Source organism: Blennius ocellaris (assembly GCF_963422515.1).
Source record: "Blennius ocellaris genome assembly, chromosome: 20".
Taxonomy (NCBI): Eukaryota; Metazoa; Chordata; class Actinopteri; order Blenniiformes; family Blenniidae; genus Blennius; species Blennius ocellaris.
In genome coordinates, this window is record NC_137669.1 from 19968796 (window position 1) to 19983796 (window position 15001).

Below are 15001 nucleotides of genomic sequence, written 5' to 3' on the forward strand. Positions count from 1 at the left end.
GAAAAAAAAAACAACTAAAAATGAACAAACATTCATGCACAAATCAAAAGTGTAAACGGTGAGCTAAGACACACAGCAGTGTGGAAACACATGAAATGAAATAATTTCATTACAGACACAATGGTGGTTTCCCTTTATGCTTTATTGACAGTTGACAGGATCGCAGAGAAACATCTGCTGAAAACACAGAAGTGCACAGGAGCCTTTTAACGGGATTCCTTCAGTTTGGCCAGAGCTTCACCGACACACGGCAGCAGGATGCAAGATTTAATACGTCCATCAAGACACACTGCAGCTGCTGCTAGAAAGAGTTATGGGGGCGACAGTGCTACAACGATACTGTATCAAATATATACTGTAGAAATACATCCATACATCCATATATATATGTAGTGCTGCTCAGATACATCAATACTTTGACAAAAATCACATCCCCACTGGGGTTACTGACTAGGTCATCTATTATGATAACTCCACAGTAAACCTGTGACAGAAAACAGCATTCATGGTGTGTGTGTGTGTGTGTCTGTCTGTGTATTGGTGCATGCATGATTAATAACAGTGATAATAAAAGTGTCCTCAGAAAGACTGTATTGTAATGAGCAGTGCTGTGGTTCCAAACACAAAATTGTAGAAAGACTCTAGATGCAAGTGGCTTTTAAAAGTTTTCACGGCCGGTCAGTGTGAAAGGCTCTGATATAAGGCAAACCGGGACACTTCGGAGGAACTGCAGAGGAAGGAACTTCACTGCTCGTTCCCGCGCCTTCATACGATTCTCTGATGCATTTCACTTTTAGATCGTTTATGTTGAATCACGAGGAATAAATTGATGACACCAGTATCACATTTTGACCATCCCGTTCCCCGGAAAACAAAACGCCGGCAGTGTAAACACATCGTCTCCATGTCTTCACATCAGGTAACACTAATGTGCACCATACTAATTACCATATTTAGAGGACTAAAGCTCTATTTTAATCAACGTCTACTTTGTTTTACATGCTACACTTATGTCGAAGCTGCTACACAAGTGGCTACGAGGAGACAAGAGTGTCCACGTTAATGAACGGTTACCTTAAACACGTACTGGTGGAGGAGTCAACAGGAAACCGGAGGTTCTGAGGTTTCAGTGTTAAGTAAAGACAGGATCTCTGGAGGAGAACAAGATCTCTGACGCGGCTGTGGTCCTCACAGAACTGAAACGCTGCTTCACATGCGTTCAGTTTGGTCTGAGTAGAACAATATATATAGATATATCTTTGTGGCTGATGTGACCAAATTAAATCACTTTATCAGCAGTCATGTTGAGTTCTTAGCCTGCAAAACCACACTACATTAATCGTAGTAATCGATGTAGTAATTGCATCTTGCACTGTTGCGGAGACAGTTTGGATGGTAAGAATGATTTTTGTCTGTATTTTGTTGGTGGGATGCTGAAGAGAAGCACAAGTGTAAACAATGTTTAGATGCCCAAATGCAATCAGCTAACTTTCAGCGTCAAACCGCAGCGCCCGTCATAATTTCAGTACTTCACGACACACATGTACAGTGACGATTCCAGTAGTTCGAGCTGGACTTCCTGAGTTGCCACCATTGGACAAACTGCACGTTTGAAACATCCAATGCGCCGATTTCTTGATAATACTAGTTGGTTTCCAAATCCAATCAACATGTCATCAGATCTGATCTTCAGAAGAACAGAATCAGCTCGGATCACGTTTGACACATGTTCACTCACAAAATCCACACATTAAATAAAAACAATTACATAAGTCACACTTTCCCTGATTACCTGTTAAGTTACAACCATCTGCATCAGCTTCCAAAGAACTAAAGATGGACAAAAAGATGAGCGTACAGACACAACAGTCCTAACATGAACTGAGTGATGGCTGAGACACACGCTGAGGTTTGGCTTCGGCAATAGAATATATATCAGTAGCATTAGTGGATGATGGTCTTAAATGCATGTTTGTATTACACTCTCAAGCTAAGATGCACTTAAGGTTTGGTAGCAAGGCAGCGCACACAGGCAGGTAGGAAGTCTGCATTTACGCAGACAGGAGGGAGACGAACTGTAAAAACAGGAGGAAGGAAAGAAAAAAAGAGAGAAAGTTGGAGATGGCAGACAAATGAAATTAAGACGACATGTAACATAAAATGGCTGCAGTTACATTTGTGTCTCGGTAAGAAGCAGTTTATGACCACATAAATTAGATTGGAAATAAATAATGATAAATGTTGAAATGTGAATTCTCCAAACTGAACAGATGGAGACGACAGAAACCCCCCCCCCCCAGAAAGTAACTGTAACTGCAGCCAGAGGAGGATAAGGATGTAATCCAGATACAGTTCGCCATCGGCAGCCGAAGAAAGAGGAGGAAATTATTTTCACGACGCCACAAAACAGCTGGAACACGCAGCTGGACATGGAGGGAGGTGAAGGTGAGACACATGCAGGAAAATCCAGGCTTAAGAAGGCAGTGAGACGGAAACACGCCTGGACACCGGAGTGCCGGTTCTCCTCAGCCGGTTCGAGAAAGAACAACCTGCAGAAACAACAGAGAAGATGAAGAGGTCGTTTAAAAAAACAACAACACATTGTTTATGAGACATGATATATACTGCACAGGAGCATCCAGAAAATATAATATCATTGAAACTTTAACAAATAGCTTCATACAATCATGGCATATTAATGAAAAAGTTTGTAACGTTTTAATCGTGACAATTACAGCCTCTGCTTTAAAAACAAAAAAACAAAAAACAAACACCCCTGAGAAAGTGTATTGTTTATGTTTATGGCCTGTGAGTGCGAATAAGAACAAATCAAAAATAATTCCAGAGCAGTTTCACAGACTGAAAGAAATTATTTGTCAGAACGATCTCCATTGATACCTATTCTCTGAGGTGTGTGTGTGTGTGTGTGTGTGTGTGTGTGTGTGTATAGGAGTCGGTTACCTGGGAGATGTTGACCCCGGTGAGTTTCTCCACGGCGTCGGGGAGGCGGGTCATGATGTCCAGCACCTCTCCAGACAGCTTGGCCGCGCCCACCTCGGCCCCCCCACTGGACACCATGGTGATCTTGTTGGCTTTGCACAGAGGTTTGCTGATTTCCTCGGCCATCTAGTGGGAAAACAAAACACATCCAGCGGTGAGTCGTACGGGAGAGTGACAGGGAGGCGGGACTGGACGCTGTGGTGACCAGCTCCACTCACCAGAGGCAGTTTCTCCAGCAGCATGTCCACCATGGCTCCTTCTTTGTACTCCTGGAAGGCCTCGGCCTTCTTGGACATCTGCTCGGCCTCAGCGCGACCTTTGGCCTCCACGGCGAACGCCTCAGCCTCACCTTTAACCTGAATGGAGGAGGGGGGGGGGGGTCAATGCACCAGGACAGAGGAACCCCAGCCGGGAGTCTTCTGCTTGTGAAAAGCGAGACTCACCCTGATGGACTCAGCTTCAGCCTCCGCCTCCATGATCAGCTTCAGGCTGTGGAAGAAATGACTGATTCAGACAGCGAGTGGAGACGAACGATTCCCCACAAGACGACTCTAAATCCCAGCGTCCGACGACCGAAGCGGGAACTCACCGCTGAGCCTCGGCCAGCTTCTCCAGGCGGTACCGCTCGGCGTCCGCGGGTTTCATCACCTTGGCCTCCAGCTCCTTCTCCCTCCGGGTGATCTCCTGCTCCTGCAGCGTGATCTGCTGACTCCGCTCAACCACCTGCACCTGCATCTTCTCCTCCTCGATGCGCTGCTTCGTCTTCGCCACCTGAGAAAAGACGGCGTCCATCAGAGCCGCCTCGGCACCTCGACAAGTACCCACCGGTCGCTTAACCTTCTCAGTGGCTCCTGCGCACCTGCAGCTGGTAGGCCATCTCGGACTCGGCCTTCTTCGTGTTGACTTCAATGTCGTAGGCGGCTTTTTTCAGCTCGTAGTCCCTCTGCGCCTTCGCCATGTCGATTTCATTCTTGTACTGGGCAGAAATTTTCTCCTGCATGGCATGGGCTTCCTGCGGAGACAGAGAGGAGGAGTTCATCTTGAAGATAAACAGGAGAACGATACTAAAAACAAAACAGCCATTTAAAGAAAAGCCTCTGGTGACTAAACGAAACAGACACAAGCGACGGGAAACAGATCAGGATATCAGCCTCACAACTACAAACAAAACTTGTTTACTCAAAATTCTTATAGTTTTGAGTCGGTGTTTGAATGAGGCGCTCGCAGTAACATAACCCCTGAAGAGGAAGACAAAGTGAGGCCTCTCACCCTGATGACGGCGTCCCTCTTGTTCTGAGCTTCTCCGATGCGAGCGTCTTTCTGAACCTGGGCCGTTCGAGCCTTTCCCAGCGAGTGCAGATAATCCTGCAGAGAGCAGACGAACGCCGGCCGTCACTTTCTCCCGCTTCCTTTACAAACACCGTGAAGGACTGCGGTGAAACGTCCGAAATACCTGATCGTCGTGGACGTCCTTGAGGGTGTAGCTAACCACGCTGATGCCCATGTTGACCAGGTCTGAAGACGCCACCTCGAAGACCTCCTCGGAGAACTTTTTGCGGTCCTTGTAGATCTCCTGTGAGGAACATGGTTGTTATCATTATTATATACTTTTTAACCTCAAAATACACGTTTAGAACCAATACTTGAGTCAGACAGTCAATGTGTTGATTTATTTAATCCACAAACGCAGTAAATCGACCATCAGCCTCCCGCTTTTGTACCTCGACGGTCAGGTGGGCGATGATGGCCCGCTGGTGTCCTTCCAGCGTCTCCAGAGCGATCTGAGCGATCTCGGGCTCCGACTTCCCCATGAACATCTGGCAAGCTGCAGCCAGCATCTGTTTGTTCTGGCCCTGAATCTTCATCTGTTACAAAACAAGACTTTGTGAGAGCGACTGTCCTGCGGCCCGGGTCAGACTGGATCTTTACCAGCTGGGCATTTTTTTTTTTTACATGCAAATGAATGGAAGTCCCACATTTGACTCTGAATCCCAAACCACATCTGCAAAGCATAACAAGTTGTCGTTAAACCGTCAACGTGCTTGGCTGAAGTCAGTAAAAGTTTTCCATTTGTTTTGTTAAACAGAGCTGAATGGGAGCCATGATGGAGTCATACAAATTCTACACCACACCGTTTTCCTTCTGATGACTCTCAGTAAGTATCCATGTATTTGGCAGTGAATCCTCCAGCGCTCATGTACACTGACCTGAGCTATCCCAGTGACCGAGATGGGAACGCCATGGCGGGTGTAGACCTTATCGCTCTTCACGTTCAGAGTCAGGGTGTTCAGGGAAATCCTGCAGCCGAGACACATATGGGTTATAATGACAATACGTGGATCTAATGGTATTAATGCAGAGTGGTTTGTGCTTCGTTTGCTGTTGAAGTGAAAGTACTGAGTGGAGAAGAAAAAGGGCAAACTTAGCCACAACACTCACATATCGCAGCACAGAAAGGAACCGAAACGATACAGACCTCTGGATCTGCTGAACACAAGGGATGACAAGCACTCGGCCTCCAGCAATCATCACTGGAGGGGAACGACAAAACCCTGAAAGAGACACGGAGGAAGAGACGGAGCAGAACAGCCAATCAGACACTTCACATGCCCAGGAAGCAACTGACTCTTTTTTTTTAACTACAACGCAGGAATCCACCTAAAACATAACCACATTTTAAATACAGGATTATATGGATGGTCAGTTCTTACTATAACTGTGACTATTTTAGACAAAAATAAAGAGCAACTTAGCATGTGGATACTGTCAATATTTCCACATTTAAAAATAATGAATTTGAAGTTATGGAGAGCTACGATGACCTCTTTCCTGATGAAGTTCCCGTCTTACCCGACACCACCATCGCTTCGTTTGGACCGCAGGTGTAGAACATGCTGGCTGGATGATCTTCGCTCAGACTGAAAATCATTCAGAAAACATCCATCAGCTTCTCACACTGCCTCTCCACAGGGTTTCTACTTCAATTTCAACAAATAACATCTGCACCATGGCTCCAAAACATTGATTTCAGCTGCATCCATTCATGTTTTCTACTGTGAGAATTAAGATGCTGACGGTTCAGAAAACATCTTTAAATCTAAATTATGTATGAGAAACTCATCAGTTATTTTTAAACATATCTTCTAATAATATGACTATTTCTTCTTACAGTTTATCCTACTCTTAAAAGTGGGACATACTCTTATGCACCCGTTTGTGTGGAATTCCCCTTAAATATCTGTTATTATGTTCATTTTTCTTACATTATTACTTGATTTTGAGCTGTTGGCCCATCAAAATAGAATAATTGTGGAGCAAAGCTGTGACGTGCTGGAGGACACACCAACACGGCTTCATACAGTCATTTGTTTTTAGTGTAATTTCTCAATCAGAAGCACCAGAATGAGTCTGACTGTCAGATTGAGGAGGGAGTGGACCTGACGGGAAGCAGACAGCGCACCAGCACCCTTCAATCTAATTTACTCCTATGTTGCGCACTAAAATACTCCAGAAATAGCTTAAGAATGAAAAAAAAAGCCACACAGTCTTAACCTGCGTGGGATCACTTGGTACAAACTCCGAGCATTCAGCAGTATTTCCATTACCGACATCCATTTAAACGGTTTATTTACAATCGATAACGACATGGATACAGAGACAGTATAACAAACACTTACCGGATGGTACACGTAGGGTGAGAATTAGGAGCGTGGAGGTGAAAAATGAGGAAAAAACAGCGATTCGTGTGCGTTAAAAGAGATATATATTTTTTTTTACAGCAGGTGACGTTTATTCCCGTTTGAAAGCAGCTGATTCAGACTGCAGCGAAAACACTGTACGTCCCGTCCACACACTGTGTGTCTGCGCCTCCTGATGGTCGGTTGAAGAACTACACCAACACACGTCACACCACTGTGTTGGCGGCTCCTGGTGGCCGGCTGAGGAACTGCACCAACACAAATTCAGATCACTGTGTGTCGGCGACTCCTGGTGGCCGGCTGAATAACTACACCAACACGCGTCAGACCACTGTGTCGGCGGCTCCTGGTGGCCGGCTGAGGAACTGCACCAACACACGTCAGACCACTTTGTCGGCGGCTCCTGGTGGCCGGCTGAGGAACTGCACCAACACGCTTAAGACCACTTTGTGTCTGCGCCACCTCGTGGCTATATTGCAGAACTTGCACCACCACGCTTCCTGCGTCTCCTGGCGGCCGGCTGTGGAAGTGCACCAGCGGCTGGAAGAAGAAGCTCCAACGGGGCACTGGTGACAAAACCCAGCGCTCCAACTCTCGCTTCCGGTCCTTGCTTTTTGGTGAAGGAAACCCCTTTACTATGGACAGAAGCTTATTCCTCAACCAATCACTACCGGCGCTGCGGCATAGACAGCCAATCAGAATCGTTGACGCTTGGCTGGCCGCGTCCCAAACCTGTGGTGGGAGCGGCTGCACCGGCTGGTGTCTGCTGCGATTCACTCCTCTCAAGTCAGTCAGAGTTCAATCATACTACTCAGCCTCCGCAGCGTCTCTCCTCCAAAATTCAGTCATCATGAGGGAAATTGTGCACATCCAGGCCGGCCAGTGCGGAAACCAGATCGGTGCAAAGGTAAGACGCCTTAATGAGGGAAAATACGCTTTGAATTAATCGTTTTAGTAATGATCTTTACACTTTTGTTTTCCTCAATCTCAATAAATGCGAAGAATGAACTTTAGTTATTGTATCTGCTGATCCTTTGTTATAAATGAAGATCTTGACCAGGCATTTGTTCAGTTTCTCGAACACACACTCTAAATCCTTTGACTTGAAATTTGTTTTGATTATATCAGATAATCTGTTGTTGCATGTTGCAGTGCATTAATAACGTTTCATTAGAAGGCTTTGGCCCAGATTTATCGGAAAATTAGAAAATTCTAAACATACATATTTATTCCTCTTGACACAAAATTAATCCCCAAATAGGGACAATGAGGTTTTGATCAGATTGACTGTAAAAGGACCACAATTATAAAAAATTTTTTTTTTAAAGTGTCTGTTTAAAGTACTCTGTAAGCAGCCTTGTATTTCAGTTTTTGGAAGAGTGCACTGTATTGATGATATTAGTCAGGATCACTGCAGCTCTCCTCAGGTTTGATCCTACTGGAGGAGAAGTGAAGGTGGTGATGATGATGATGATGGTGATGATGATGATGATGTCGGCTGGACTCGATGCTTGGCTGAGCAGCTGCTGCTCGGCTGCCTGCTGAGCTGAGGAGCAGCAGGAGGTGAAGGGGGAGCCAGAACAAGTGGCTCAGTGTCTGCTCTGAAAGAGCACATCAGCTCATTTAAATAACAGTTCTTCACTTTGCTCATGTCGTGACCCCGGAACAATAAGCACCCTCAACCCTGGATTCCACGTCAATACAATCACAATTTAGTTCATCTGCATTTTGTGCACTTTTCTGATGTGAATGAGGCTGAAGTTAAAAAAAAAAACCCATAACAAAACAAAAAACCTTTTCTTGTTTACTTTTCTAATCACATCTCATGGAGAGAATTGATTTCATGAAAGAAAAACCTGTTTTTGTATATTTCTAGTCGTCCCACATCATTGTGAGAAAGTCTACCTCCATACAATATTTGCATGGTTTTTTGTGGCTTTATTAAGATGTTTCAGATGGAATCAAGATATTTTGTTTTGATGGAAACATCAAGTACAACATCAAGTCATGATTTCACTCACTAGTGTGTGTTCAACCTGAGGTTTACACACATAAACCCCCAATGACATGCCAGCCTTCCTCTGCTTATCTCTCGTTCCATCACACACACACACACACACACACACACACACACACACACACACACACACACACACACACACACACACACACACACACACACACACACACACACACACACACACACACACACACACACACACACACACACACACACACACACACAGATTAGGGTCAGTAGACTGAGCTGCTGTGACAGTCTGCTTGTGTCTTAACTGAGTTTAGTGTTAATGTTTCAGCTGGTAGAAAAGAGTGTGTATGTGAGTGTTTTCCTCAGAAAACCTGCTTGCCGGCCTCACAACATGTTGCTGTTTTTTTTCGGGACCTTTGTGACCCCAGAGGGTCATCAGAGGTCAACGTAAACACACAGAGGGCTCCAGGTTCACTTTTCCTTTCCAGCAGATGAAAAGACACTTTGTACGACAGGTTTCCTGAGCTGCTGCGGGTTTTGCTCTTCAAAACAGGATGAAAGCAGCGGGATTAGTGGGACAGATGGAAACGCGTGCCTTCCATGTATTTTCTATATATTCCACCAGACCTTCTAAAACCCTGCACGCACACACTCCAGCTAAAGAACGACTAAAAGGCTGAAACTGACCTTCACTGCTGCACTACATTCATATTTACGTCCCTTTATTTCACTTTCCAGTTGGTTTCCTTTACCCAATTTCTTCGCTTGTCAAATGCGGTTAAAGTAGATGTTCGTGCAGGAAGTCATAAAATGGGTCGAGTGCCAGTTCTGGTATTGTCCAATACAACAACTCTATCTATGCGTCGTTCACTCATTTCCAACAGAAACTGCAGAAATACAATAACTGGTCGTAATGTGTGGTCAGTTGTCCAACCAGCCGCAGAGGCTGGTGGGAGAAAAACAAAATACAAAATAAGAAAATCTGGAGCAATAACAAGTAAAATATTCTCATGTGACGCGTGTGTAAATTGTATTTTAAATATGGTTATTTAAATGAGGAGTCTTGTTTCCCACTGATGATCTGTTCCTCCTGTTCTGCGTTCTCCAGTTCTGGGAGGTGATCAGCGACGAGCACGGCATCGACCCAACAGGAACCTACCACGGAGACAGCGACCTGCAGTTGGACCGCATCAGTGTGTATTATAATGAAGCCTCTGGTGAGTTCTGGTCCGGTGACGGGAGGCTTCCCTCCCCGGGGGGAGAGGCGGGCTCTCGGTGCGCGACGAGGCTCCAAATCCAGCAGCTTTAGGTCAAAGAACCACTCATGCACAGTTTCTGCACTTCTGCCAACTTAACTGTTTACATGAGACTTGCTAAGAGGAGGACGTTTGCTTAAAGATCTACCAACTTTAAAATCATCCGACACTAAAATACACAAAAAAACCTCCAACTTCTTCTAACCCTTCATGATACTCGCTCAAATACAGTAAAGTTTTTACTAAATGTATACAATTTTATATACATAACATGCAAATTGTAAAATCAAATCCTTTGCAAAGTCTTAAACTGACCAAACTCACACACACTAACATTTCTAGTTGCTAAAATGACTTAAATATTCCTGAAACACTGTTTCAAGTGCTTTTGCCCTACAGTAGTTTTCTGTGCTCTGTGTGCTTACGATATGATGACAGTTCCAGATAAATTATTGTATTAAAGATATTTTAGAACCTCTATAAAATGATTATCACTTTCATCTAAAACCTGTCTCAATATTGAGTGCAACTATTTTTCTTATATTTTAGTATTTCCTTCAGTTACCAATAATAATTTTAGTTAGACAATAAAAGGAGAACAAGTCATCAGATATGCTTGTTTGTCTAATAAAAGGATAAAAGGAAATTATATTGAACACGTGAAATATAGAATAAATATATTAAAGACTTAAAGAGAAGCTGACTGAAGTTGGTGTTGCTTATAATTTTGTCCACAGGCAGATGATCACGTCACACTCATAGTTGAGTTTAAACGTCTAACAAATCCACAAATCATCGCTCCATCTAGTGGCGAGTCACAGGCACTACAATCAAATATTCCAGTTTAAAATTTGTTCTTGCAGTGACTGAGTTACATGCATAAATACATGCCGTGTAGACAATGCTTGAATAGGTTCTTAACCTATGTTTAAATTTATGTGTGTGTGTGTGCAGGTGCGAAATATGTTCCTCGAGCCATACTGGTCGACCTGGAGCCAGGCACCATGGACTCGGTGCGCTCTGGAACGTTTGGACAAATCTTCAGACCAGACAACTTTGTGTTTGGTGAGAAAACACGAATCGGAGCAAAGCTGAAACGAGTCAGTTTTTCCCGCACGCCTCCCCACCAGCAACCTGCCATTTTATTTACCGTCAGGTCAGAGTGGAGCGGGAAACAACTGGGCCAAAGGTCACTACACGGAGGGGGCCGAGCTGGTGGACTCGGTCCTGGACGTGGTGAGGAAGGAGGCTGAAAGCTGCGAGTGTCTGCAGGGCTTCCAGCTCACGCACTCGCTGGGCGGAGGCACCGGCTCCGGCATGGGAACCCTGCTGATCAGCAAGATCAGAGAGGAGTACCCGGACCGCATCATGAACACCTTCAGCGTGGTGCCCTCCCCTAAGGTAACCTGTTGTAAAGCTCTGCCATGGAGGGATTCTCCCCTGAATTTATTGTCACAGCGGATATATCACCACATGAGTCAAATGTCAGTATGATTCCTCATGTTTGTAGACACGATATGAAATACAGTTTTTATGTTTCCCGTTTGAAAATAGAAAAATAATCGCTAAAGCGTTCAATTATCCCGTCAGCTTCTGCTGTACGTGCTTAATTGATATTGATTCACATGTAAATCGTGTCCTGGTGCGACGAAACGCTGGGTGGTGATTAAAACGTGACCACATGTACATTAAGCAGATCTGTCTGTAATGGGGAAGTAATAGACCGTGACGACGTGCCGACATCCATCACTGAGCTCCCACAAAAGACGGAAACCTCCGCCCAAATGACAAAACCAGCCCGGTGAAGCTTGTATGTTCAGTATCGGTTTGTGTGTGACAACTGCGGTTTACTTCATCCCGTCTTCACAGAAGGTTGTGATGAATAAACCCATAAATATGGCCTCGTTAATGATGCGCTGATGTCCTTCCTCCGTCCTCAGGTATCCGACACGGTGGTGGAGCCGTACAACGCCACGCTGTCGGTGCACCAGCTGGTGGAGAACACGGACGAGACCTACTGCATCGACAACGAGGCCCTTTATGACATCTGCTTCCGCACCCTCAAGCTGACCACGCCCACCTACGGGGACCTCAACCACCTGGTGTCGGCCACCATGAGCGGCGTCACCACCTGCCTGCGTTTCCCCGGCCAGCTCAACGCCGACCTGCGGAAGCTGGCCGTGAACATGGTGCCCTTCCCCCGCCTGCACTTCTTCATGCCCGGCTTCGCCCCGCTGACCAGCCGGGGCAGCCAGCAGTACCGCGCCCTGACCGTGCCCGAGCTCACCCAGCAGGTGTTCGACGCCAAGAACATGATGGCGGCCTGCGACCCGCGCCACGGGCGCTACCTGACGGTGGCCGCCGTGTTCCGCGGCCGCATGTCCATGAAGGAGGTGGACGAGCAGATGCTCAACGTGCAGAACAAGAACAGCAGCTACTTCGTGGAGTGGATCCCCAACAACGTGAAGACGGCCGTGTGCGACATCCCGCCGCGCGGCCTCAAGATGGCCGTCACCTTCATCGGGAACAGCACGGCCATCCAGGAGCTGTTCAAGCGCATCTCGGAGCAGTTCACCGCCATGTTCCGCCGCAAGGCCTTCCTGCACTGGTACACCGGCGAGGGCATGGACGAGATGGAGTTCACCGAGGCCGAGAGCAACATGAACGACCTGGTGTCCGAGTACCAGCAGTACCAGGACGCCACGGCCGAGGAGGAGGGCGAGTTCGAGGAGGACGCGGAGGAGGACGCCTGAATTGAATGACGAAGACGAGCCGAGGCACCAGGAGAAGCAACCAAAACAAAATGAGACATAAAAAAGAAAAGAAAAAAGAAGCATTGTGATATGAAACGAGGGAATGCTGGAGGAACACAAAGGGTTAAACTGAAGCATGAAGAGAAAGAAAGACGGGATGAAAATTCCACGACCAAATTCATGTGCCATGCTTTATATTTGATGTCAGGCAGGATGGGAAAAACTACTCCCACAGAAATGTTTGTAATGTTGCACAACTTTTAAAAAAAAAAGTCGATCAGGAAAAGTAAAATGTGAAAGAAGTGTATTGTTGCCATGTGAAACCTGATGGGAAGTTATAATGTGAGAAAACATGTTTTGAAATATGTAAAGAAAATCCTGTTTCGCTACATATTGTGAGAATTTGGTTTTTGCTGTCAATTTCTGAGGGTTAACAACTTAAAAAAAACAATCAAATCAAAGCTTTGGTATTACACTGCAAGGTCAAGAAAAATCTAACTACTGCTTTAGATCAAATGTTGCACATACGTTTGTTTATTTCTGCATATAAAACTACAATTTGAGCAAGTCTTTCAAGGGTTAATGTCACAGTTCAGATTTATTTGGCTAATCCCCGTCAATAATTGCTTCAGCAGGTTTTATTCAATCTTTCAAAACACAATTTATAACTTTAAAACCCACTTATTCCAAAATAAGTACTATCTACAAATGGTGTCTACAAAAGAAAACATTCGTCTGCTCATACATTCGAATACACAAGTTTTAAAATAGCAGCCCTGTAACCTGCTATCCAACTTTTCATGAATATCAGTGTTGATATAAACGACTGTGAGGATCCACATGGTGTGGATTCATGTTATAAATCCATCAGTATTTTTTTTATTTTTTTTTAAACTAACTTGAGAAACTGTCTCTGTCCTTGTTCCGTACAGGGCGTGATGTTTCTTGGTTTGTTAGATTTTGTTCTACGCTGGAGGCACACGACGGTTGGTCAGGATACATCGGTGTTTATTAAAGTGTCACAATTCAGAAAAAAAGACGAGTCTTAAGGTGAAGCCTGCAGCCTGGTTTATTGAACTTTAAAAGTTTTTTTTTTTAGTTAGTTTCCACGTTGCAACAGGGTTTTTCCTCTTACGCCAGCCAACGTTTTGAGGAGCATCACACACTGCTGATGATGAGGAATCCACATCATGTCCTGAGCAGCACAATAACGTCAACCCAGGCAGTTTTTCTTTAACCAGGTTGTGTGTCTGTACTTTTTCTTTTAAAATGTGAATTAAGAAATGGGACTAATTGTTCGGACTGTGACTCTCCAGCTGTTGTATTATTCTTATTTTGTATTAAATTCACGAGTGGTTGTGGGACCTTAAAAGAAACACCAAACTTCAGCCATGTTGTCTTTCTGTCTGTGACTTCATTTTTTTTAATAATCTTTGGAATATTGAGATGTTTTGATGACTGTGAAATAAACAGGAAATGATCCTTCTCTCAGTTATTATTGATGATCGGCTTTTAGTTTGTTTGTGCATTGTTCAGATCGAGCTTCCTGGAACTCGTCACACTTTTTATGGTAATGGAAAACAGAGTGAAGGCAAATAACCTAAAATACAAAATATATCTCTGATATTAATATTGTATTGCTGCAGAACATTGATTACTTTTATCAATACGATATGAGGAGACGATCCAAAGATTTCCAAAGAAGAACGTGATTTCTTTTTTCCGTTCATTGAAATAGAATAAAGTACATGCATTTCCAACAGAACAGCGGTTAGCACTGCTAGCAATTTGAATCCAAATGATTTACCTGAATCTGCATAGTGACATAGTCAAACAGACTTGTTGAGTTCCACAGGCATGAAGGTTTAATCAAAGTGGCTCATAATACAGTTCCACACAGTTAGATACTCGAATAGCCTCATTACTTTTCAATCTACGTACAGCTTTAAGCACTGTACATTGAACTACCTTAAAATAACCATGACTAAATGTCTATTTGAATAATTGGGTGAGTTAATGCACACTGCACATGATAAGTACTTCTCTTGCTCTCATTATAATATGAATTGGCTGGTTATCAAACCTGTAAAAAGTCCATGAATTCAAACCAGGGAAACTCGAGCATGCAGGCCTGTGGGCTTCCACCAGGGCTGAGAAAAACTGCAGGGCACACTCAATCACAGGAGGAAAACTCTCTGTAATACATAGGACTCCAGGAACAGGTACATAAATACCTCTTCGATAGGCCTTGCAAGTGTAGCATTGATTCAGAGGCGACAGTGGCTGTGATCAATCAGGACCCGA

The 15001-nt window shown here is 44.6% G+C and overlaps 2 protein-coding genes across 3 annotated transcripts; one reads left to right on the forward strand and one right to left on the reverse strand.

The window, feature by feature from the left end:
• Window positions 1–2525: 2525 nt before the first annotated feature.
• Window positions 2526–5893, reverse strand: flot1a (flotillin 1a; the record flags this gene model as incomplete). The annotated part of the gene is made up of 12 exons (XM_080515856.1): window positions 2526–2549; window positions 2962–3126; window positions 3219–3356; window positions 3444–3489; window positions 3590–3771; window positions 3860–4012; window positions 4270–4365; window positions 4454–4573; window positions 4722–4865; window positions 5208–5298; window positions 5477–5552; window positions 5851–5893. 12 exons carry the CDS (start codon window positions 5891–5893, stop codon window positions 2526–2528), a joined length of 1278 nt encoding a protein of 425 aa, XP_080371982.1.
• A 1595-nt stretch (window positions 5894–7488) lies between these two features.
• Window positions 7489–14100, forward strand: LOC308144826 (tubulin beta chain-like). Of its 2 annotated transcripts, none has more exons than XM_080516058.1 (5): window positions 7489–7605; window positions 9797–9905; window positions 10899–11009; window positions 11101–11345; window positions 11885–14100. In XM_080516058.1, exons 1-5 carry the CDS (start codon window positions 7549–7551, stop codon window positions 12695–12697), a joined length of 1335 nt encoding a protein of 444 aa, XP_080372184.1. In that variant the 5' UTR covers window positions 7489–7548; the 3' UTR covers window positions 12698–14100. The 2 variants fall into 2 exon arrangements, with proteins under 2 accessions (XP_080372184.1, XP_080372185.1); XM_080516059.1 differs by having other exon boundaries at window positions 11101–11180; window positions 12578–14100.
• The last annotated feature ends 901 nt before the right edge of the window (window positions 14101–15001 follow it).